The 26,228-nt window shown below is 40.9% G+C and overlaps 1 protein-coding gene across 30 annotated transcripts in view; it reads left to right on the top strand.

Annotated features, from left to right (window-relative positions):
- Nucleotides 1-26,228, top strand: part of HYDIN (HYDIN axonemal central pair apparatus protein) — a 433,865-nt gene that overhangs the window by 254,698 nt on the left and 152,939 nt on the right. For all 30 annotated transcript variants that reach the window (XM_045046329.1, XM_045046327.1, XM_045046336.1 and 27 more), the window contains 5 exons: nucleotides 4,053-4,291; nucleotides 7,142-7,415; nucleotides 12,016-12,159; nucleotides 17,012-17,155; nucleotides 22,831-23,144. In XM_045046329.1, the coding sequence (XP_044902264.1) occupies nucleotides 4,053-4,291; nucleotides 7,142-7,415; nucleotides 12,016-12,159; nucleotides 17,012-17,155; nucleotides 22,831-23,144 (1,115 nt within the window). The remainder of the gene's footprint in view (nucleotides 1-4,052; nucleotides 4,292-7,141; nucleotides 7,416-12,015; nucleotides 12,160-17,011; nucleotides 17,156-22,830; nucleotides 23,145-26,228) is intronic.

The following is a 26,228-nucleotide window of genomic DNA, read 5'->3' on the forward strand; positions in this document are numbered from 1 at the left end:
TTTTGACTAGGAAGAGCCCAATCACTTCTAAAATCTCATCGGATCCACTAACGATAATCTCCCCACCTTAAAGTCAATGGATGTAGGATCTTGACTTTATCTGCAAAATCCCTTCACAGCAGCACATAGATTAGTGTTTGATTAAATAACTGGGAAGGATAACTATACGTCAGGAGATAAACATCTTGGGGGCCACTTGCAATTCTGCCTGCCACAAACCCTTACAAGCTCCTTCTCTTCTGGCAAGAGTATTGTATGTTATATGCTTTCTTAGCATCCATCTTTGTTTTCTCAGTTCTATAATCCGTATATTTAGCAAATACTATGGAGCCCATAATTATGCATCATGTGGAGCATTTCATATTTTGGTAAAATGATGATAGTAGCTAGGACTTTCTATTTGTCAGACACTGTTCTGAATTTTACCCACATTACCTCATTTAAATATTACCACGGTGCTATGCAGAAGGTGCAGTTGGTGTCCCAGGCTACAGATGAGAAAACTGAGGCCAGCCATGGTTAAGTGACACGCCCAAGACCCAACAATCAGAACCCAGTAGAGCTGGGACTTAAACCCACATCGCTTTTCCTTCAGAGCCCTCCCTCCTAACCTATTTCCATCAGTTGTTGTCTTACTATATTGTAGTTTTGAAAGATTATGGAATGTTCTCCATAGCTATGCTGATTATCATTCATCCACTCCTTTTCTGTCAAATTTGTCACCTAATAACAGAAAATGTCACATATGCCAAGTTCTTCCTAGTAGCAAAGGACATCCCCCAAAAGTCAAATAGCAAAGAGACACAGGGGTGTTAAAGCAACTAGTTTACATTTTTTTTCCCAACGTTTTTATTTATTTTGGGACAGAGAGAGATAGAGCATGAACGGGGGAGGGGCAGAGAGAGAGGGAGACACAGAATCGGAAACAGGCTCCAGGCTCCGAGCCATCAGCCCAGAGCCTGACGTGGGGCTCGAACTCACGGACTGTGAGATCGTGACCTGGCTGAAGTCGGACGCTTAACCAATTGCGCCACCCAGGCGCCCCTAGAGCAACTAGTTTAAAGGTTGACTTTGGGTGAGGACAGTCCAGTACCTTAGCAGTTGGTGTTTTAGTGTTCCTTGTTCGTGGATTCTATGATATACTTTGCTGCCCGGTTTTATGCCAAACATTGATTAATAACCTTCATCAAAAAGAAAACTCACCAATTCAGCCCTGGAGAGCAACTTTGTGTCTTCTTTCCAGAGCTGCCAACCTGTGTCAGCAGGAATCAGAATAGAAATGGTACCCATCCATTGAAAACTAATGTCCCCTGACCTGAAATAGCACTTATACTGGTGACACCCTATCTTCATTGTGAACAGAGGACTGACCTATGCTACTGGCTAGGGGAGGAGAATAAGTGGTTATAAGGGGAAAGATGACATTGACAGAACCCTCTTCTGAAAGACATTTGCTTTTTTTTTAAATATGAAATTTATTGTCAAATTGGTTTCCATACAATACTCAGTGCTCATTCCCGAAGGTGCCCTCCTCAATACCCATCACCCATCCTCCCCTCCCTCCCACCCCCCATCAACCCTCAGTTTGTTCTCAGTTTTTAAGAGTCTCTTAGGCTTTGGCTCTCTCCCTCTCTAATCTTTTTTTTTTTTTGAAAGAAGGAGAAAAATGGCACGAATTTATGTTTTAATTGTAAGCTGGGTCTCATAAATGAGTAAAACTATGTAGAGGGCTCCAAGGCCACTAATTTGGGAACAAGGGCCAACAGCTGAGATCATCTGGCCTAGAACTTCCTTATTTTCTCTTGCTGCCCTTCTATTTGTCCTAACAACGGGTAGATAGGAACTCCAGGTCTGCAATCCCCATAAGAGTTGAAATGCCAAGTTATGTGCCCACTTCTGTGTTCTGATGGTGTAAATTCTTCGCCTTCCAAAATCTGGGATCCAGGGAAGTTGGGGGAAGACTTAAGGATCTGGTAGTAGACTTAACCATCAGGGCAGCTTTAACAGCAAGTAGCTAGCAGTTCACCACAACCGTTCCCTTTTACTCTTAGATTCAGAGCCAGATGACATTTCTCAGCCTTTTTTGAAGCTAAGGTGGCTGCCTGAGTTGTGTACAGGGGAAGTAGCAGAAGTGATGTCTGACACTTCCAGGGTTGGTACATAAAATCTCAGCATGTGACTCTCCCTCCTCTTTCTTCTCTTCTTGGTCAGCTGGATGTCATTAGGGTGACTGAGATGCTTCAAGTTAAGCATGTTACAATAAAAGGTTTTCAATATCCTCTGCTCTGAAGAAGCATCTTGTTCTTTAGGTGTCTGTCCCTGAAGTGCCTTTACCCCAGCCTCTTCTGACTCACATTTTTGTTGTTTACATGGGAAAGCAAGAACATAATAGGTGTGTTTAAAAGTGACTTGCACACAGCTGAAGAAAGAATTAGTGAACTGGAAGATAGCTCAGAACAAATACAAAATGAAACACAAAGAGCAAAAGAATGGAAAATGCAGATGGGAGTCTGCAGAGACAGAGAGGACATATCAGAAAAGTCACATACATTCAAGGAAAAGAGAAAGAAAATGAGGCAGAAACAATATTTAAAGAGATAATAGCTGAGAAGTTTTCAGAAATAAGAGATACCAAACCACAGATTCTAGAAAAGTAGCAAATTCCAAGAAGGATATGCAAATAAACTAACTACATACCATACAGAGAACCTGCCCTACACACAATTAAAGATAAAGAGAAAATCTTAAAAGCAGCCTGAAAAAACAGATAAATTACCATCAAGGAAGCACAATTTATATTTTTAGATTAAATAAGCATTAGTCATTTTTTTATGACTTGACACCTTAACCAAAATCTTGACTTTGGAGCCTGATTGTACTATATGAGATTTTCTTCTAAAGGTGGGATGCAGGATTTGAAGGGCTGTTAAGTAAAGAGGGAGCTTCAGTTTATTCTATTTATCTCCAAGGGAGTGGACCAAATACCATTGTTGTGGAAGGTACAAAAAAAGTATATCTCCACTTTACATAAGGAAGAGATATGTAACAATTTGAGGTATTAAAATCTGGGGTAAGTTGCCTTAGATGAGAATTGGGTTTTCTAACATCAAAGGCAGATACATTAATTCATTTGTCATCTATTTATTAAGCATCTACTATGTTCCGGGCATAGTTGCAGGTGCTGGGGATATATCAGTGAACACAAACAAGAACAAAAAACATAAACATCCCTCCTATGGAGAGCATATATCCTAGTGCAAGGAGACAAACAAGCATGACAAATAAGTTAATTGTGCACTAAGTTAGAAGATGATAAGTGCTAAGGGAAAAAAACAGAACAGGGTAAAGGGGATCAGGAGTACTGAGGGAAGGTTTGAAATTAAAAATGTGATGTGCAGGGTAGGCTTTGTTGAGAGGTATCGTTTGGCCAAAGAAAGACTTTAGGGAGTAAAGAATGAGCTATGAGGGTCTACATGGTTAAAGGAAACAGATTAGTGGGCATCACTTCCAACTCTAGAATTTAGCCCTGTCATATATTTCAAAATAAGTTTGGAATTTTAGCAAACAAAATTCCATTGATTATTATGAAATAATATAAATCAAGATGACTTCCTACATTGTGTTTATTAATGAAAGCTGTTTATCCTCACTATAACATCATAGACACTCTGCACTTGAAAAACATTTGCTTTCAAAATTACAAGTTCCAGGAAGGATGTTGTACCTTCTGCTGGTATCTTAGAATTTGGAGATTAGAGCAGATAATTAGCATAAGCTTGTTAGAGAACTGGACTGTCATCTTGAGAAAGAGATGTAAAGAATCTTCACAGAGCATTCAAAAGTAGAATTGTAGGTTTGCTCTTCAAAATCACATTGCGTTTTGAAAAAAAGAAAAGCCAACAAACACCCAGCTGCTTTGATTCAAAAAAATAATGTTTGTCTCTGATGTTCAGTTCTGCAGTGCCAGTCATTTGAACTATAGAGGGCTTTGACATGTGCAGAATGAAAAGCCAAGAATATCTTCACTGTTAACTTGTACTCTTGTGTTGCAGGCACACAAAAAATCCCTTTGGACAATTGAACCCAATGAAGGCATGGTTCCCCCGGAAACTGATTTTCAGCTGACGCTGACAGCCAACCTGAATGACATACTGACATTCAAAGACACAGTTATTTTGAGCATAGAAAATAGCAACACCTACCGGATTCCTGTCCAGGCTTCAGGAGTTGGTTCCACCATTGTTTCAGATAAGCCCTTTGCTCCAGAGCTCAATTTGGGAGCACATTTCAGGTAGGGAAATACCCTGGACTGATTCTTCCAGATACTACGTCTGTTTCATAAACTGAGCATCACCTCTACTTTGAAAAATTACTTTCAGTAAATAGAACTAATGTCTTCAGCCCCCCTCCCTTTTCCCATCTTCACTTTACCCCCTCCAAATGGGTACATCAGCCACAAGAAGACCTTTCCTAGGCACAATGTAGTTGCATTTTCCCAGCTGTGTCCCTCTACACCAGAGAAGACATTTATAGAAGTGCATTTTTCTTTCAAACATACAATGGCTTCTTTGTGACAAATTTAGTATCTCGATCATGATTCCTCCTCTTTAATTCCATCTGACACATTGCTAATTCCTCTCCATGACTGTGGAAAATACAGATATAACTTGGTGGTGACCTAAGTACAGTATAAGTAGGAAGGTTGAAAATTTATTGCAAATGTATATTATCTGGTATTGCAGAGCCAGTCATTTTGTTTTGTTTTGTTTTATGTCCTCTGCTCATCTCCCCACCAAAGCACCAACAACTGAGATGCTTGTAATTGGCTCCTCCTGAAAAGCTAGAGAATCTCAATATTTAAATAAAAGGTGGTATAGTATAGATGTCTCTGAGCAGAACAGCCTAAATGTGTGTCTCTGAAAGTGTATGAGGTTTGAATGCTAACAGTGGAGGAGACATTTGGGGGGTTGTTCATGGCTCCTCATCGGAGTCACATGGCTGCCACTCGTTGATTCTTGGGGCCAGTTGAATCTGGCCTGTCTGTTGCAGTACTGTGAGCCGGTCTCAGAGGGGTGCTCCTGCCTTGTGGTGTAACAGGTCGTGAAACCAAGATGGACACTGTGCTTCGAGAGGATGTACCTGACAAAAACTAGTTGGGAGCCCTCCCCGAAAGCCCATCCACACCTCCTTTCCTCTGCTCCATCTACAACACATGACACTTGATTGAAAATACATTAACCAGGAGGAATTAAGTAACAGGCAAGTCAGATAGTTGAATTGCACATGTTTTCAGACAAACATCCAATTACAGTTTGGGTGTCAACTGAATATAAAAATACTCCTCTCCACCCATCTGTTGGCCATAAGCTAGGGCATTTTTTCATTGCATACCATGCTTCTATTTCCAAATTTCTTTGTTAAGTGCACTCAAATATAATTATAGAAAACAATGTACTGCAAGCCAGATTTAATTACATGTTCTCCTTAGTCTACAAATAGTGTCAAATAGCCCCAAAGGATATTCTGACACTCGCCTAGAAATGGAGGGTTAGCTAATAGTTTCCTGTGAATGTAGAAGCAAACTGCAGCTTTTAGCTGCCAAGTTTTCCTCTGGCTAAGCTCTATAGTTATTCTTTTTGCCATAAAATCGTGATGCCAGCAATCTCCAGAAGAATGATCAAAAGCAGGGGTGGGCAAACTGCAGCCCACTGCCTTTTTCTATAAATAAAGTTTTATAGGAATACAGCCATGCCCGTTCCTATACATACATTCTCTATGGCTTCTTTCACACTACAGTGGAGAGTTGAGTTGTTGTGACAGACCATGTGGCCCAAGAAGTCTTACGTATTTATTATTCATCCCTTTATAGAAAAAGTTTGCCAAACCTTTGACCATAAGGCTCTGAAGAAATACCCATATGCCACCTTTTCTGACTACATATTTTTGGGCAACTCCCTTAAATTTTCAGAGCTTCTATTTCTTTATCTATAAAATGAGAGCAAACATACTTATTATTAGCGTATTGCTGTGACAATTGAAATACGTACTGTGTACAAGTGACAGATACACTGCCTACAGTTTATATTATTTATATTATATATCATATATTATTTACACATATAATTTATATGTTTATATTATTTATTATTATATTTATTATTTCCCCAAATCCTGGACTTAGCCATGAAGTCAAACTACTCCAATAAGCATACTCTGTAAATACCTATTTAGATAGAAATGGCTACACCTGACAATCGGCAAATATTCCTTATTATTTATTTATTATTTATGCTTCAACTTACTTATTAGCATATGATGGTATTTCTAATGAGAAACAGAGGGGATGAAATCTCAAAGCCTAATAAGATTTTAAAAATAAAAAACAGTGCCAAGGTGAGTCTTCTCCCTGAAAAAAAAAATTTAAATAAACTTATAAATCAGTTTTGTTTTAATTCCAAACAAAATCATGTTTGAACCAAGTCCAAGATCTCAGAAATCCCAGTGTCTTGCAAAGAGCCAATCAAGAGGTTCTTAATAAATGTTCATGGAATAGATGAATGAATGAACAAATGACTTGATGAATGAAATAGCATTTTTAAAGCACTCCTCTGAGAAAAATGACCAATCCAGGTGATGTTCTGGTCCATGGTACAGTCTCTTGAGCTTTGGTCAGGCTTGGAGGATATGCTTGGCTTCTCTTCCAAGTTCCCTTCAAGTTGAGCTCATCACAAGAGATTTCACTCAGTCAGTAGAAATATACTCAATACAATTTGAAATATATTTCTCCTCCGGTAGGTATTTTACTTTCCTTTCACTCCTTAGAACATTTATCATAAATTAGAGTGATTTTTCCATATACTGTGTCTGTGTTTATATACCACTTCCCTGGTGGTGGAAACTCAGGGACCAAACCCAGGTACTGGACTCCAGTCTGTGGACTCCATAAGTAGATACTACCTCGTTCCCTTACTGTGGTAGCTCCTCATAGCATCATGATGTAGCATTCCTAAATTTTTAAAAATAAAGTGTATTTCATTACTTACCTTTTAAATACTTTACAGAGGAGAAAAATCCCAAGGGTGTGGAGCTGAACAGAACACCCCAAGTTGAGCCCTCTCAATTCCTGCCTCCTCTTTTGCAGCCTGGACACCTATTATTACCGCTTCAAGTTGACCAACAAGGGACGTCGGGTCCAACAGTTGTTCTGGATGAACGAAGATTTCCATCCACAGAACAAACTGAGCAAGAAGGGCCTGGCTAAGAAGGGACTTGCTAAGAGCCAGCCCCGACCCCAGCACTTCCAGGAGCCCGGGGCCCCACAGGACCCCGTGTTTCAGATCCACCCAGTCAGAATGGAGCTGTACCCAGACCAGACGATCGATGTGATACTTGAAGGCTATTCTGCTACTCCCAGGGTAAGAGGACAGCACCCTTAGAAGCCGTTTTTCTCCTAAATAAATCTTTGCTGTATTTCTAAGGAGAGTCGCTTAACATTTATCTGAAGAAAGGATGCAGTTTTCTCAAGGTTTTCACACAGCACTGAGTTACCATGGCAGCACCTATTGCTTCCAAGATTCGGCTCTGCTCAGTTCTTTGTTTGTTTCTACAGCTACCATGATCCCAACCCTAAAATACCATTTAGGGGCGCCTGGGTGGCGCAGTTGGTTAAGCGTCTGACTTCAGCCAGGTCACGATCTCGCGGTCCGTGAGTTCGAGCCCCGCGTCAGGCTCTGGGCTGATGGCTCAGAGCCTGGAGCCTGTTTCCAATTCTGTGTCTCCCTCTCTCTCTGCCCCTCCCCCGTTCATGCTCTGTCTCTCTCTGTCCCAAAAATAAATAAACGTTGAAAAAAAAAAATTTAAAGTGGGTTCTCATCCCCCGGGTCAGAGGGACATCCAGCATTCACCCAAAGCTAAACCTCCTCTTAACACATAGCAATATTAATTTCCTATTTATTCAAAAAGGATGTTTTTAGAGACACTCAGCTGCCTCTGCTCTCCAGGTATTGGGACATCCTTGGCCCCTTTCCTCTCAACCTGACACAACAGCTTCCTATTTATAACCATCATCTTCTTATGTATCAACTAAAAAGCTGAGTTACCTTCAGCAACTTGGATGTCCTGCTCATATTTATATTATCAACATTCTGCTTTAAACATTTAAGCAGCTCCAAAACGTGTGCCTATTTATTCCTATTCCCTCTTGGAAATTGGAAACCATCAAAAGCACAAAAGAAACTTCCCAAATCACTTACGAGCCTCTTCTACCTCACTAGTGCAGACTTTATGGATGAGAAATGATCATCCTTGAGCTCCTGCTGGGGTCACTGAATTAGGAGGTAGTACTGGATTTTTCCTCATGAGATAGGAAGCAATGGAAATTTGTCTCCCAGTAGACAAGATGGGAAAGCTCGCCCACAGCTTAGGTCCTCTAAGGTGGCAGGTTCACTTGACTTCGTTTGCATTGATTCTTCACAGCACATGTTCAGGTAAAACCCATCCTCGGTGCAAAAACAAAAAGGTCATTTCCCATCATGGGAGTGCATCATATGCTCTTTCTTTCTGTCATTCGGGGATTCAGCCAACTTTTACTGAGTGTATACCACAGGACAAATACTGTGCTAGGCAGTAAGGATGCAAAGATGGATAGAATGCAGCCCCTCAACTCAAGACACTGACAGGCTGTCCCAGGAACACATCTACAATGTTGTTACCAGGAGCTGATCATATTTTTAAAGGCATTAAATCTGAGAAGCTGGGATTCTAAGTTCAGTTTAAGATTTGCTAAATGCTTCCCTGAATGTTCTTCTATGTGGTAGTACATAACTGAGAAGAGACTTGAATTCATTAACACCCCAAACCTGAATACTCTTCAGTGTAAGCTATTCTGGTGTAATGTCACTCTAGGTCCTTTCTACTTTATAAAAATCTGGGCCTCTTGGATCCAAAGAAGTATTGGTTTCTGTAGCACGATTTTTATTTTTTTAAGGCTTTTAATAGCTTGTTTGTTTGTTTGTTTATTTTAATAATGATTTCAGGAATAAGATTTAGTGATTCATCACTTACATATAACACCCAGTGCTCATCCCAACAAGTGTCCCCTTAATACCCATCATCCATTTAACCCTTCCCCCGACCTAACACCCTGCCAGCAACCTTCAGTTTGTTCTCTGTATTTAAGAGTCTCTTATGGTTTGTCTCCCTCTCTGTTTTTATATTACTTTTGCTTTCCTTTCCTTATGTTCATTTGTTTTGTATCTTAAATTCCACATATGAGTGAAATCAGATGATAGTTGTTTTTGTCTGACTGACTTATTTTGCTTAGCATGGTATACGCTAGTTGCATCCATGTTGTTGCAAATGGCAAGATTTCATTCTTTTTGATCGCCAAGTAGTAGTCCATGGTATGTATGTATACACCACATCTTTACCCATTTCTCAGCTGATGGACATTTGGGCTCTTTCCATACTTTGGCCATCGTCAATAAGGCTGCTATAAACATTGGGGTGCATGCACCCCTTTGAATCAGCACTCCTGTATCCTTTGGATAAATACCTAGTAATGCAACTTCTGAGTTGTAGGGTAGTTCTATTTTTAATTTTTTGAGGAACCTCCATACTTTTTTCCAGAGTAGCTGCACCAGCTTGCATTCCCACCAGCAGTGCAAAAGGGCTCCTCTTTCTCCACATGCTCACCAGCATCTGTTGTTGCCTGAGTTGTTAACATTAGCCATTCTAACAGGTGTGAGGTGGTATCTCATTGTGATTTTTATTTGTATTTCTCTGATGATGAGTGATGTGAGCATTTTTTCATGTGTCTGTTAGCCATCTGCTTGTCTTCTTTCGAAAAGTGTCTATTCATGTCTTTAGCCCATTTCTTCACTGGATTATTTGTTTTTTGAGTGTTGAGTTTGATAAGTTCTTTATAGATTTTGGATGCTAACCCTTTATTTAATATGTCATTTGCAAATATCTTCTCCCATTCTGTCAGTTGCCTTTTAGTTTTGCTGATTCTTTCCTTCACTGTGCAGAAGCTTTTTATCTTGATGAGGTCCCAATCATTCATTTTTGCTTTTGTTTCCTTTGCCTCCAGAGACATATCAAGTAAGAAGTTGCTGCAGCCAAGGTCATAGAGGTTGTTGCCTGTTTTCTCCTCTAGGATTTTGATGGCTTCCTGTCTTACGTTTAGGTCTTTCATTCATTTTGAATTTATTTTTGAGTATGGTGTAAGAAAGTGGTCCAGGTTCATTTTTCTGCATGTCACTGCCCAGTTTTCCCAACACCGTTTGCTGAAGAGACTTTTTTCCATTGGATATTCTTTCCTGCATTGTCAAAGATTAGTTGGCCATACGTTTGTGGGTCAGTTTCTGGGTTCTCTATTCTATTCCATTGGTTTATTTGTCTGTTTTGTAATACAGCTTAAAATCCAGAATGGTGATGCCTCCAACTTTGCTTTTCTTTTTCAGGATTGCTTTGACTATTCGGGGTCTTTTCTGGTCTGTACAAATGTTAGGATTGTTTGTTCTAGCTCTGCAAAGAATGCTGGTGTTATTTTGATAGTGATTGCATTGAATATGTAGATTGCTTTGGGTAATATCGACATTTTAACAATATTTGTTTTTCCAATCCATGAGCATGTAATGTTTTTCCATTTTTGTGTGTGTGTGTCTTCTTCAACTTCTCTCATAAGCTTTCTATAGTTTTCATTGTATAGATTTTTCACCTCTTTGGTTAGGTTTATTCCTAGGTATTTCATCGTTTTTGGTGCACTTGTAAAAGGGATAGATTCCTTGATTTCTCTTTCTGCTGTTTCATTATTGGTGTATAGAAATGCAACTGATTTCAGTACATTTATTTTATACCCTGTGACTGTTGAATTCATGGATTAGTTCTAGCAATTTTTTGGTGGAGTCTTTTGGGTTTTCCACACAGAGTATCATGTCATCTGTGAAGAGTGGAAGTTTGACTTCTTCCTTTCCACTTTGGATGCCTTTTCTTTGTGTTGTCTGGTTGCTGAGCCTAGGACTTCCAATACTATATTGAACAACAGTGGTGAGAGTGGACATTCTTGTCGTGTTCCTGACCTTAAAGGGAAAGCTCTCAGTTTTTCCCCATTGAGGATGATATTAGTGGTGGGTCTTTCATATGTGGCTTTTATGATCTTGAGGTATGATTCTTCTATCCCTATTTTCATGAGGGTTTTTATGAAGAAGGGATGCTGTATATTGTCAAACACTTTCTCTGCATCTATTGAGAGGATCATGTGGTTCTTATCCTTTCTTTTATTACTGTGATGTATCACATTGATTGATTTGCTGGTGTTTCATTGAGGATTTTTGCATCCATGTTCAACAGGGGTACTGGCCTGTAACTCTTTTTAGTGGGGTCTTTTTGTCTAGTTTTGGAATCAGGGTAATGCTGGCCCCAGAGATTGAATTTGGAAGTATTTATTCCATTTCTTTTTTTGGAACAGCTTCAAAATAATAGGTGTTAACTCTTATTTAAATGTTTGGTAGAATTCCCCTGGAAAGTCATCTGGCCTTGGACTCCTTTTGTTGGGAGAATCTACAGCATGATTTTTAAACATTCAAGCATGAAAGGCAAAATTTTTCTAGCCATAGTTCCTGCCTAGCTTGATAAGAAATCATGTATCTACCCGAACCATAAGCCCAGTAAGGATTTTACCTGCTTTGTCTGCCTTGTCTGTTTTGTATGTTCAGTCCCTAGCAGTTCTGATGCATGATACATTTTCCTGTAATATATATGTATATATAGGTTGAACTGAATGTAAATTGATTGTGTCCTTGGGAGCAGTCAGAAACAAACACATCCAGGACATATTCAACCAATCAGACTTTAATTGTGTGACAGAGAGCAATCCCTGAAATGCACTATTTGGAAAAATGTGCTCTTTCCTGGTGTCACCAGGCAGGTAGTTGAGAATCAGCTTGTTGATTTTGAGAATTAAGTTTTCTGAGCTATGGATTTTCCACAAGTGCTGATGTGTCTCATCTACAGATAGTCAAAGAAAAGCTGGTGTGCCATGCCATCATCGGGGCACAGAAGGGGAAGAGCTTGCTGATGACTGTGAATATCATCTGTGAGTTTATAGCGCCACTTATCCAGCTCTCCACCAAACAGCTCATATACCGACTGGAGAAGGTCAGTGCTGCCTGGGGCAGGTGCACTAAGTAGGGGTCAGCACGTTCACATTTTCATTTTGGAAGCTAAATTAATGGGAAGCCTGTTATACCTGCACCCAGTGAATGTTTTCTAAGCTTCAGAGACCAATACACATTTAACTAAAACTTCTGAATCTAAACCTACATTCCTTTGAAACGTGAATTGTTATGGAAATTCTACTTGCCTCGTTCCTGATATATAAGACAAAGTAAATGAAGGCGTATTCCAGTGCACTGAAAATGCATTTTAGTTGATCCTTTTATTCTAACTAGGTGAAATAAACATCTCAGTATAGAAAAGCTTAGAGTAGAATTGTTGATAATTATAATAATCAGTAAGAAAAGCTACCATTTACTGATTGGTGGGCACTGGCATCAGGCCATGTTCCTCAACTACATTTTCCCAGTTGTTTCCTCACAACAATCTATGCAATGGGTTCTATTATCATTCCATCATATATGTAAGGGAACAGAGATGCAAGTTAAGCTGTTATGCGGTCACCTAACACTGCTTGAGAATAATCAACCTAAACTCTTTGATTCATACTCTTTAATTTATATGGCTATAAATGCCCATGACTTTATAGAACTATTAAGGACAAGCACTAAATGGAGGAGGCATAGGACAGGGGAAATGAAGAATGGCTGCTGCTCAGGGCAGGGGGGTCAGGATGGCGAAGAGGCAGAAGGAGACATCACAGCAGGACTGGACGTACTCCTTGGCAGAATCCTAGAATTATGTACCTAGAATATGTACCTAGAATATGTACCTAGAATAGAATATGTACCTAGAATATGTACCTAGAATTATGTACCTAGAATAGGTACATCCTAGAATTATGTACCATTCAAAATAGATAGGTAGAGAATGCCTCTTCTGAGTTGAGGACTGCATTGGTGCTGGAAATCTGGTGAACCAGCCTGACATCGTCAAAGCTAAGTGACTGGTCAGGGTTATAGACCATAAACAAATTATTACAATTTAGTTGTTTAAGATTCAATTCTAAACAGTGTTATGAAGATAAGGTATAAGGCACTACGAGAACATGTCTTGGAGACATGGCCATATTTGTACATGTGGTCCTAGATGGCTCTGTCAGCAAGTGCCTAGACTTGAGACTTGAAGGAGAAATAGAAGTTAGTATGGTGATGAGGGACAAGCAGAGAATCAATAGGCAGAGGGAACTGCACTTGTGAAGGGCCCAAGTTAGGAAAGAGCTTGGTGAATATATACAACTGAAAGGCCACTTTAGAGAACGTGCCCAGAATGACATGAGGTCCATCTAGAGAAATGGGCAGAGGCCAGAGGAATTTGACATGGCTGGGAGGTATGTTCTGGACTTTGGGTTTTGTTCTGGGTGACCATTGGAGGGCTTTAGGGAGGGAGGGGAGTGACATGGTCAGATTTATTCAATTAAACAGTCATGCTGGCTGCTGAGTGGAGTATTTATCAAGGCCTACCATGTCCTAGGCACTGTGTTGAGTGCTAGGGATATAGCAGTGAGACTAGACCCACCCAGATGAACCTCATGCCAACTGGGAAAGCTGGGTATTAAGTAAGCCATTGTTCCATAGTGTGGGATGTACATAATCCAAGCTAAGTCCTGACATGGTGTCGTACAAATGGGCTATGTCTGGCAGTGCCTAACTGATCATGGGGCAATCAACCAGGATTCCTTTCACTACTTGGAGGCTTGCAGGAGAATGTTCAAGACCATTTATTCTGTTAGTGGATTTCATTATATTTTGTTAATATTAAATAAATATCTATTGAGCACCCACCATGGATAAAGTGCTCTGTTAGCATATGAGTAAGGGAGCTTATAATCAAGTAAGGGAGGTGAGATGTACAAGTTTACTTCAAACCAACAGATAATTTTGAGCACTTACATTATATTAGGCCGCCAAGGCAAGGCAAAACCCTGGCTTAATGGACTAGTGCAGAAAGCAGACACTGAAGAAGTAGAATAAGGGTTTCAGCTACAGGATGAGAGACCAGCTGAAACAAGCTCCATGAGACATATAACAAGAAAATACTACAGGAGTTTCTGCCAGAGTTACTAAGTTTTCATTACTGTTTTAAATTCTTCCTTTTTTAAGTAATCAGGAAAGATATTTATTGGCAACAGCTGCACCAAATTTGGTGGCATCATGTTTCCTCTAAATTCCGCTATTCAGAGAAAATTCAGTAAGTATTTATTGAATAGCTATTCTTTGCAAGACATTACAGTGTATGTTAAATATGCAGCCCGGTTTCTTATTAGATATTTTTTTCTAAGCCTATAAACACCCATAAAAATGTGTGTATAGTGTTCCTTCTTTTTTATATCCTTAAGTCTTGGGTTGTTTTTTTTTTTAACATATTCTTGTTTACATCTCTGAGTTTATCACTAAAATAAAAGAGCAAATATTTTATATATGGCAGCAACTTATCGAATTAAAAAACAAATTGTCAGAACTCCGTGTTTGTTTTTGCCCTTCTCTCCTTCCCCCCCCCCAAATATTATAATTGTGAAATCTGTCCAACTAGTATATTTTTCATTGTTTATTTCCTGCTCATATTTAAGCCACACCAGGGACAATGAAGAAATGCAACTTTATTAAACCAGTATGCACAAGAGGCCTGTTGGTGTTGGTGTTCAGATTTAATTACATAACACCAAATTATCTGTCCTGTCTCATTTTGGGCTCAAGGCAGCATATATGAGTTAGTACATTAGACTATAATGATACCAGCCCTACCTATGGGAAGAATTTTTCTATAACCATTTCCTCAGATTTGATCTACTTTATAACTGTGATGCCATTCCTAAGGCACACAGATGAAATCACATCTCTGGGGAATTGAAAAGGTCAACTGAAAGTAGCAGCCAGTTTGCTTCATGAAGTCCACCAGCAAAACCTGTCTCTTGATATTTGGGGAGACAAACAACCCAGAGAGAAGGGGTCATTTTAAAATAGAACGGCTCTGTGTGCATCGACTCCTCCTCATCTCTAACCTCTAAGTGGCCTCTTGCCAAAACCAACCGACTATGGCTTCTTCACTTCAGTGCTTTCTGCAGTGACACAGCGGCCTGGGGGAAGGTCACTGAGTGGACAGCTTTGTATGGCCCAAAAGTGCTGCTTCATCCCTCTCACAAAATGTAGTATATCATCATCTGCAAATACAAGGTGAATTCAGTGCCTGTATTGCCATGTTAGAGGGAGGGAAACAATGCCTGGCATCTCATGGTAAGTGCCAGACTGAGCCCCTCAGAGAACTCTGGGAGTGCGTAGGGATCTCGAACAGTGCCGCCGAGGCAGGATGCTTGAGCTAACTGTTATGGACTGAATGTTTGTGTCTTCCCCAAATTCACATGTTGAAGTCCTAATCCCCAGTGTGATGATGTTGAAGGTAAGGCCTTTGGGAGGATGATTAGGTCATGAAGGTAGAGACCTCAAGAATGGGATTAGGGCGACTGGGTGACTCAGTCAGTTAAGCGTCCAACTGCGGCTCAGGTCATGATCTCATGGTTCATGAGTTCGAGCCCCGCATCGGGCTCGGTGCTGACAGCTCGGAGCCTGGAGACTGCTTTGGATTGTGTCTCCCTCTCTCGCTGCCCCTCCCCTGCTTGTGCTCTGTCTCTGTCTCTCAAAAATAAATAAACATTAAAAAATTTTTTTAAAAAAGAATGGGATTAGTGCCCTGAAAAATAGAGACAAGAGAGATCATCTCCTTCTCAGCCATGCAAGGACATAGTGAGAAGATAGCTATCTAAAGCCAGACACCGGATCTGCTGGCACCTTGATCTTGGACTTCCCAACCTCCAGAACTCTGAAACATCTGTTATTGAAGCCACCCAGTCTATGATATTTGTTATAGCAGCCCAAGCCAACAAAGACACAATGGGCACTGGTTACCTAAGCACCTCAGAGCCAGGGGAGCCAGGAACCACAGGAGAAGGAAGATTGTGTTGAACAAAGAAGCAGAGACAGAGTCAGACCAAAATATAGAATCAGAATGATTTAACTGAAATTGGAACAGCAAATCAAAACCATGAGGCCTGGGGAAAACAGGCCAGAGTTGTGGAAGAGCCAGGGAATGATTGGAGGGAGTCTATTGTTGGAAGCCACAGATTGAGGCTTCTGTTGCCTCCTGCTGTTATTAAAAGACCCCCTTTCCAAAGCACACAAGAAATGATGTGGACTCCAACATTAGAATGAGAAAAATTCAGTCTGACCAGAAATTTTCAGGTTAAGATCCATTGCTGATGCTTTCTTCAGTTGAAGAATGAAATTTGATGTATCTAAGAAAGTGGAAAGATGCTTCTACATCAACGATCCCAGTGTTATTGGGAAAAATTTACAGAAATAGTTATGAGCATTTTGTCAATATAACAATATATTACAAATGTATATATTTTTGCAAATTGGATATTTTGAGCATAGAAAAAATAGAAGGAAAATAATGTTTTGTTCATTATAATGATGCATGGGTTCTTCCATTAGGTATCACTAATTATTAGACTTTGTTTTATGACACTGGAAACTTCTATAGTAATAGTACTATCCAGAGGCATGGCACGTATAGGTGTTCTTAACCTGGCCACAAGAGAGCAAGAAATCTAATTTTGTTTTCTGGCTTATGTAGGATCACTTTTCAATAGTCCACCATAAATTGCGAATGAATTATCTAAGTCTGTACAAGGATGGGGGAAGACAGTGAAAGAGAGACAGAGAGCAAGGAGGGGTGGGGAATGCTAATTCTGTTGTTAACACTGATGATGAGACTTTGGTTGCTAAAGGCTTACATGTTTATCATAACTTGGTTTCTTCTTTTTCCCTTTTTGCAGAAACCAAACACTGTCCTGGAACCTGATTACCAGCCGTTGGTCATGAAGAACATTTCCACCCTGCCAGTGAATGTGTTGCTCTCCACAAGCAGACCCTTCTGTATCTGCGAGACTGATAAATCTCCACTGCCATTAACTCCTGAGGTAAGTTGACAGAGTGCTGTCTTAACAAGCTCCTAGGAGAGTTGTGTGTGTGACAAAGGAAGAGAATAATGTCAGCATGCTACCTAATTTCAGTGCAGACAGGTAGGAAGAATTTAAGAAACAAAGAGGAAAGAATAAAGAAGATTTATATGTCATAAATTCCAATATCACTCAACTATTTTTTAATTTTATTAAATATTTATATGTGAGAGAGAGAGAGGGGGAACGAGCGAGGAAGGGGCAGAGAGAGAAGGAGACATAGAATCTGAAGCAGGCTCCAGGCTCTGAGCTGTCAGCACAGAGCCCAGTAGGGGGCTCAAACTCACAAGTGGTGAGATCATGACCTGAGCCGAAATCAGACGCTTAACCGAATGAGCCACCCAGTCGCCCCTCCACTATGATTTTTTTTAATGTTTGTTTGTTTGTTTGTTTATTTATTTATTTATTTATTTATTTATTTATTTTTGAGAGAGAGAAAGGGAGAGAGATCATGGGGGAGAGGGAGAGGCTGAGAGAAAGGGAGACAGAGAATCCCAAGTGGGCTCCATTGCTGTCAGTGCAGAGCCCAGTGTGGGGCTCAAATTCATGAACCTTGAGATCATGACCTGAGCTGAAATCAAGAGTCAGACTCTTAACTGACTGATCCACCCAGGTGTCCCTCACCCAACTGTTATTAATGGTGTAAGAACTTTGGCTCATTATGATAACCCTTCATTCTTGCCCATTGTAATCTTCAGAAAACAGTGACTTCCCACTAATGATAATAGAAACCTATTAATTCTACTTTTCTAAAGCAAAGTTCCATACTCTAAGCAAGAAGGAAATGGCTAAAACCCAGTCGCTAAACCAGAGAGCCCATCTCCAGATACTAAGAAATCTGAACTGGGCTGGGGGAGGAGACTGTGAGCTATTGAGCCTCCCCAGTCTGACGCAGGATGCAGTGTTCTCTAAACATCCCTACAAGATCACCCTTGTGCAGGGCGCCTGGGTGGCTCAGTCAGTTGAGTGTCCAACTCTTAATTTCAGTTCAGGTCATGATCTCACGGTTCATGGGATAGAGCCCTATGCTGTTAGCATTCTCTCTTTTCTTAGGATTCTCTCTTTCCCTCTTCCTGTCTCCCTCTCTGCTCCTCTCTTAGTTGCACTCTCTCTTTCTCTCTCAAAATAAACAAATAAACTTTAAAAAAAAAAAAAAAGATCACCCCTGCGATCCTTTGCGGAACATGCGGACATTGGTGGGAATGGCGGGGCCATGCGGCCAGTGGCACTGCAGAGCTGTAGAGAAGGAGTGAGGGAGAAACCAGATCCATACACCACTGTGTTCAGCCTCCCAATCTGGGGAGACAGCTAATGAAGAAGAGGTAAAAAGGAGGGAGGGAAGGCAGGCAGCAATCCTGAGATCTCAGAAGAGGGAGCCCATGACTGAAGGAGATTTGCCGTGAGCCTCGCTCAGGGAGATGGATCTTGGAGGGAGATGGGGGGACAGAGGTGCTTAGTGAAAGGGTTGCAGACAATACCTGACTGGTGGCTGTAAACTGCACTACCACCCTCCCTTCCCCACCAATTACTTAGTGGGTTTCCTTCAAGCCTGAGCTGGGAAAACACCAGCTAAGATCTTTGAATAGAGAAATAAAAGGGAGAGGCAGAAGAAAAACCTACTGCTAGGGAGCCTATACAAGGAAGGAGACCGAAAGTATGAATGTAGTTTTCTGCAGCCTCAGAGAAGTGGTAGATGGTATGACCTGTCTTTAAAAAGAGCTTAAAGATGAGATTCAAGTGTTCAAAGTGGAGATGAAGGGTAAGCTCACAGGGCAGAGGAGAACAAATGGATGATAAAGTGAAAATTCAGATATGAGCAGCTTTCTCCATCTGGGTGGTAGATTAGACACACTCTCTTGTCCCTCCTGAAATCTTAAGATAAAAGTAGAAATGTTCAGAAGGAAAGAAGCCCAGAACAGTAAAATAAAGAAGGAAGAAGATGGTAATAAGCAGATAATGGGAGATTTAAACAAATTCTAGAAGACAGAATGAGGATGGAGTGGATTGACCAAAAGGGCACGGGCACAAAAACCAGCATTCTAGAAAATTCTCCTGTGAGACCGCAGAGACATGAGAGTCGTTCAAGCTGAGTAGCATGGGCTCGGAGGCAACAAGTGTGAGGAGAACACTGAAAATAGAGAGATTCCATGTGTACTAGACAGCTGTCCCACCTGACCCCACACACAAAAAACATGGGCAGCTGGCTTTTATCCCCAGATCTAAAGATAAGTGCTCTTCCCAGAGAAATGGATCAAAGTGCCAGGGGAACTTCAGTGTTTCTAGTGTGATTTTAGCCCTCCAGGATAATAACTGGTGTCTGGGGTATGTCCACCAACTGATCGCCCCTTCTCTGCCCAAGGAAGCTGTTCTGTAGACCAGTCCTACTACACAAATTGATGGTGGTCTCTGGACTGTTAGGATCCCTGGTTGGGTCAGGAACTATTGCTTCCTGTAATAGTTCTGCTAGCACAGTTGGGCCTTTCATATTATTTGCATGTGTAACTTTAATAAAAGCATACATATAGTTTAAAAAATAAAGAGCTTTGGGGCACCTGGGTGGCTCAGTCTGTTGAGTGTCTGACATCGGCTTAGGTCATGATCTCACAGTTTGTGAGTTCAAGTCCTGCACTGGGCTCAGAGCCTAGTGCCTACTTCAGATTCTGTCTCCCTCTCTCTCTGCCCCTCCCCCGCTCACTCACACTCTCTCTTTCTCTCTCTCTCTCTCTCCTCAAAAATAAATAAATATTTAAAAATAAATAAAGAGCTTTTACAAATCAATAGGAAAACACCAATAGAAAAATAGGCAAAGGAAATGAATATAGTTCACAGAAAGAAAAATAAAATGTCTCTTAAATATATGAAAATGTGTTCAAGTTTAATCACATTAGAAGAGATGCAAATTAATTTTCCTATCAGATTGGCAAAGAGCAAAAATTCGATAGTGCTCTGTGTTGGAGGGGCATGTAGAAATAGGCACCCCCACAGTGTTGGGGAAGTATACATTGGAAGGCAATATGGCTACAGCTATCAAAATTTCAAATGTCCATACCCTTTGACCGAGTTATTCTTCTGCTAGAAATTTACCCTTCAGATATAGACACAATATTCAACATAGAGACAAGGGTATTCATTGTAACAGTGATTATAAGAGCCAAAGATTGGGAGCCAATATCCATCAGTAGGAGATTGGTTAAATCAATGATGGCGGAATTATATGATGGAATAAAATGCAGCTCCACATGCACTGAGTGATCTCCCAGTGAAAAAAGCAAATTGCAGAACAAGAGTGCACAGTGTACTATCATGTGTATACAAAAATTTTAAATACATATATGAATGTGATTTTTTTTTTATCCATACATTATCTCCACAAGGATAAGCAATACACTTGTAACCCTGGTGCCTCAGGGGCAGGGAACTATTTGGCTTGGATAAGAGGCTTAGATTTTTAAAAGCAACGCCATACCTTGTCTTGGGACAAAATGTTATGGAATATCCAACAGTGAGTCATATCTTGGTGAAATTACTGGTCTTATTGGTAATCCAAAAATTCTATGGCCTCTATGCAGAAAAGAAGGGACCGATCCATCAAGGGAAGAGTTTAGACTAACTTCGACTTCTCCACCGTAATACTTAGTGCCAGATGACAATGCAGCAATGGCTACAGAGTTTTGAGAGAGAGAGTCACCCAGGGCTAGGAAGGCTAAGCAGTGTTGCTGACATTCACAGAGCTGGTAAATGACAGAGGCTGGATTTTGACCCAAGAAGTCTGGCTCCAGAGTTTATGGTTTTAGGATTATTATCTCTTGTGTAAGAATATTTTTTCAAGTGGTTTTTTTTTTTTTTGAGAAAAAAATCAAACATTTAAAAAATAAATTAGTTTAATTTCATTTTTGTAAAAATGTTATTTATCCATCCATTATGTCTGGACTCATGCTTACAAAATGTTAACTCTGAGAAATAATATATGGTGAAATTGTGGATGAGTTTTTAATTTCTTCTCCTCGTGCTTTTATATATAATGTGAATTTTTGTGGATGTGTATGATTTCTACAAAACAACAAAGGAGGGAAATGTTTAACTCAATCTTCAAAGATATTTAAATACCAGGCATTGCAATACCATGTGTTACCGTCTGCAAGAATGGGTTCTAAATTCTGCCAAGCCACCTGTACAAGCACAGGCCACACTTTCAGATGGGATTAGCTGCCTGAGGAGTCATTGCCCTCTCTCTGATTCTTGAATCAGGTGATTGGCTTTATCAACAGAAGCCATCTAATCATGTCACTGAAGTGCACAGTTAAATACCTGAACCTGAAAACTCAGCAGAGAGGGAAGTACTCTCTGAAAGACTCATCCCTGTGTGCATGCCTCCCAACTGCCTCAGGGCACTTTCTGCAAAACCAGGAGGTGGCTTTCCTGTGGATTAACTGTGGGAATTGAGCAATTCCTAAAAAAGCTAACTCATAGCCAGGCTTTCTATGGTAAGGTATTCCAGTGGCCTTGACATCCAGAAACACACGGGGATTTGAATCAAAGAGAGAAAAGAATAAACATAATCTACTGAATAAACTCTGTCAAGCTTCCGGGAGTGTCATTTTAAGTTGAATAGAAGACAGCAGAAAGTAAATAACACTGTGCTTAAGAGTTAGAATTGCAGGCATTAGAAAAGAAATTAAATTGCCTAATCCATCCTTTTCTGGGTCACCCTCTACAGAGCCCCTCCCCTAGGGCTTTAGAAAGCCTTTTGAAAGTTTCTTAAGCCAAGAATGTTTCCCACTTGTTTAGGAAGAGCATTTTACAATCTAATTTATATTCAGTTAAGAATATTTTATAAGTTATTCATTGCAGACTTTCGCTTTTGCAATTCGCAATCCTTATAACCTCACAACTATTATTAAAATCTCTTCCTTCAGAACAAACTGAGGGTTGATGGGGGTTGGGGAGAGGGGAAAGTGGGTGATGGGCATTGAGGAGGGCACTTGTTGGGATGTGCACTGGGTGCTGTATGAAAGCCAATTTGACAATAAATTATCTTAAAAAAAAAAGTAAGTGAAAACATATACTCTAAAGAAACCTGTTTCAATGTTGTAATAATTTAGAATTCTAGTCTATCAGTAAATACATGGAAATATTATTTGCATTTCCTGGTTATAATTTAGATATGTGTCTAATCAAATAAAGAAATTTTCAGGTTAATTTTTAAGATTAAATTTAAATCTAATCATGCAATGGTATCTTGATTCCTCAACAAATGAAAAAAATAATAATAAAATAAAATAAAATCTCTTCCTTCAAATGATTCCCATCCAGATTTTCCTTGCTTTCATGTTCAACCAATAAAAGATGTGTGTGCATATATGTATATAAAATATCCATAGTTATCGATATAGTGTAGATATCCATATGGATTTAGATATACCAGCTATTTAATTATGTTTAAGTGTGAATACATAATTATGGACAAAAGAAATGTGGCTGTGTATGTATTTCATACTAATCTATTTGTACTGATATGTGCATCTGTATGTGTGTATTTCCATAAATATGTATAAATAACTTTGGTTTTCCTGTTCCACGGAGCAGGTTGAAAATGCATCGTATAGGTTGGTAATTGCCAATTGTCTTATTTGTAGCCTATCAAACTGGAGATTGATGGAGAAAAAAACTTGCTGGTCAAATTTGACCCTTCCTATAGAAATGACTTGAACAATTGGGTAGCAGAAGAAATTCTAGCAATCAAGTATGTAGAGCACCCTCAAGTAGACAGCCTGAGACTGCGTGGAGAAGTGAACTACCCCAACCTCAGCTTTGAGACCATGGAGCTGGATTTTGGCTGCATCCTGAATGATACAGAGGTGATCCGATATATAACTATCACCAATTGCAGCTCCTTGGTTGTGAAGTTCCGCTGGTTCTTCCTGGTAGACAACGAGGAAAATCAGATAAGGTACCCCAGCCTGTCTGCCCCTCATAGCTCTTTCCTGCAGTTCTCATTTCTCTCCTTTGGGCTTTGTACTGGGTTTCCCAGATTCTGTGTACTGGTCTTTCATGGTGTTCAGTTCTGGCAACTAATTATTGGCAGAAAGAACAAAGGGTCTCAAATCGTGGTTCATCCTAGATTTTCAAACAGGAAGAGCAGCTAAAACATCTTTGAAAGCCCCAATTACCACCAGATTAGCAAAGCAGTATCCGTAAGCCTGCTTTAATTTTGAATCTAGTGGTTGGATCATTAGAAATGTGTCACTAAAAAAATGAAGCCTTAAGCATTTCAAACCCAAAGCATGGATTGAATATGATAATACATTGAGTAAATGCTGCACGGAGCTCCACATTCTGCTTATCTTGGTGGGTTTCATTCTTTTTTTTTTAACTTTTTTTTTTAACATTTATTCATTTTTCAGAGACAGAGAAAGAGTGTGAGTGGTGGAGGGGCAGAGAGAGAGGGAGAGACAGAATCCAAAGCAGGCTCCAGGCTCCGAGCTGTTAGCACAGAGCCTGACGCGGGGCTCGAACTCATGAACCATGAGATCATGACCTGAAGTTGGGCACTTAACCGACTGAGCCACCCAGGTGCCCCTTGGTGGGTTTCATTCTAAACGATACATATATATACAGATGTATACATATGGAGAAAATAGTGGGAGGTGGTGAATGCAGAAAGAGGAAAGCTGTGTTCACAATATTTGGATTTAGAAGTGTCTCTGTTCATTTAGAAGCTAAATCCAAACTTAATTTGGAGAACACGCCTTAAAAAACATGTAAACAGGCTGTTTTAGTCAAGCCTTAGTACCATTTTCATCTGAGTCTGAAGTCTTGTTCACAAGCAGGACATTCAGGCTCCTCTGTGTCTCCTTACTGGATGTTTGGACAGCTCTGGGTTCAGTACCTGAATGCCGAGCTGCCGCTCTGCATAGGGAAGCCTCATGTTGTTTCCTTGGGTTGTCAGTACCTCCCATATGCAACCTTCATCTTGTATATGACAGCCAGCTTTTCCCTTCCCTGGCTTGTTTCCACAGTAACAGCGGCTTGCTCTAGATGTCTTCCGTAGACATCTAATGATGACCCAGCATGGCACTGGAGGCGGGCCTGGGCCTGAATGACAGAGCCTGCTCGTTAGGTGCCGAGTACTGTTTAGGTTTGGGGTAAAATCAGCCAACCTGACCTAATGAGCTTCGAATACCAGATTCTCTGAAGTTATTCTGATGTAACATAGCTACATGGGTTTATTCTACCGAGGCACAAGGGACATGTTTTCATTTTTGAGAGGCCATTTCCATAATTAAAATAATGGCATTTTGAAAATGGACTTAGCCAGGACTGGAGAGGATGCACTTAATTTTTCATTGTGTTAAGCATTTATTTAACCATTTTTCCCCCTCTCTTCAGTATCTTCCTGTATCTTGATATTGAACTTTTGCTTATAATTCATTTGTTCACTCATTCATTCATTCCAAGAGTCATTTAGAAAGCATCCAGTAAGTGACTCTTATGCCCCGGACGACGTACGAGGCATCGGGGATATAACAGTGAATGAGACGTTGTCCCTGGCCTGAGGCTATTGGGGAATCACAGGGAACATGTGTTAATGCCAGGCTCTGAGGTAGGGATGAGAGCTCAGAAGAATCCAAGAAGGCTGCGCTGAGAAGCACAGTTAAATGTCTCAGATGGGGCAACAGGGAAACATTCTAAGTAACAGGAACAGCATGTTTATATCAGTTAGGATTCGTGGATTCTATTCCGTTGCAAGTGACAGGAAACATGACCCTCAACAAAAATGAAAAGGAAAAGACATTCACTGGGTCCTACAACTCAAAAGTCCAGACTCACTCTGGCTTCTGGCCCAGCTTAAAGCTCCATCTCTTAGCTTTGCTTTCATGTGTTAAAGCCAAGTTTTGGGGTCAGCTTTTCTCCCATGGTTCCCACATGGCTGCCAGCTCTCCTGGGGCCACATCCTCGCAGATCTGAGCTCCGGGAAAGGAACATTAGCCTTTGTACATGAACTGTCTTGAGATTCACTGTGATCGGACCAGCTCAGTCACATTTCCTGTCCCCTCCCCAAGTCAGTCACTCAATGGAGGGTGAAGCACTGATCAGCATTAGCCTGGCCACGTGCCCCACACCAAGGGCTGCCGTGGTGACCTCAGCGCCCCATGGACTGAATGGGGTGGGAAGGGGCAGATCTCCAAACAAAAACTGACATATGAGAGAATGAATGCTGGAGAGGCAAATGACACGCATCTACCAGTGTCCACAGAGGCCCCATCAGCGTGGCCACAGCACAGGCTTCACTGGTGAGGGAGAAGCCAGGGAGAATTCTTGGATGCAGGTTGGCAGTCATGTGTGAGAGGCCTGGTGCTGGGATAAGGAGTTTAGACTCTTGGAAACAGCAGGAAGATTTGTAATCAAGAGGCAAAAAAGTCTGCCTTTTTTTTTTTCCAGGAAGATAACTCTTAGCCTCATTCAACATGGCTACCCAATCCCTCCTTCCGAAACCCTTGCCTTTCTTCCTTTGAATACCACTGTATTCTCCTGCTTTCCTGCTTATCCCCTCGACCTTTCCCTCCTTCTCAGCCCTGGGACAGCAGCAGGTGCACTGAGTGTGTGTAGGTTGCAGGGCTCCATCCTGGGCCCCTGCTCTCCGTGCAGTGGCAGTTAGTGCCGGCACCTGAGGCTTCCAACCGTCTCTGCCTGGACCCTCTGCTGAGTCCTGAGGGCGTCTCATTCTTCATCTCTTGGATGTTTCCCATGTGACTTGTGTCCAACGTGTCCCATGCCAAACTCAGGCTCTCCACCTGCCCCCTCCCTGCCTTTCCTCCAGGGCCCCCACCCCTGTGAATGACATCACTGTCCTGAGAGGAATCCAGATTCCTTCCTCTCCCTGACCTCACCCATCAAAGCCATCACCAAGTTCTACCTATTCTGCCTTCTATAACCCCCTCATTCCCATTCCATGATGATTATCCTCGTTCAGGTCACCATCCTCTCTTGCCTGCACCATTTTGATGTCCCTAACTGGACTCTATCATCCAGC

The sequence above is a fragment of the Felis catus genome, chromosome E2 (genome assembly GCF_018350175.1).
Source record: "Felis catus isolate Fca126 chromosome E2, F.catus_Fca126_mat1.0, whole genome shotgun sequence".
Taxonomy (NCBI): Eukaryota; Metazoa; Chordata; class Mammalia; order Carnivora; family Felidae; genus Felis; species Felis catus.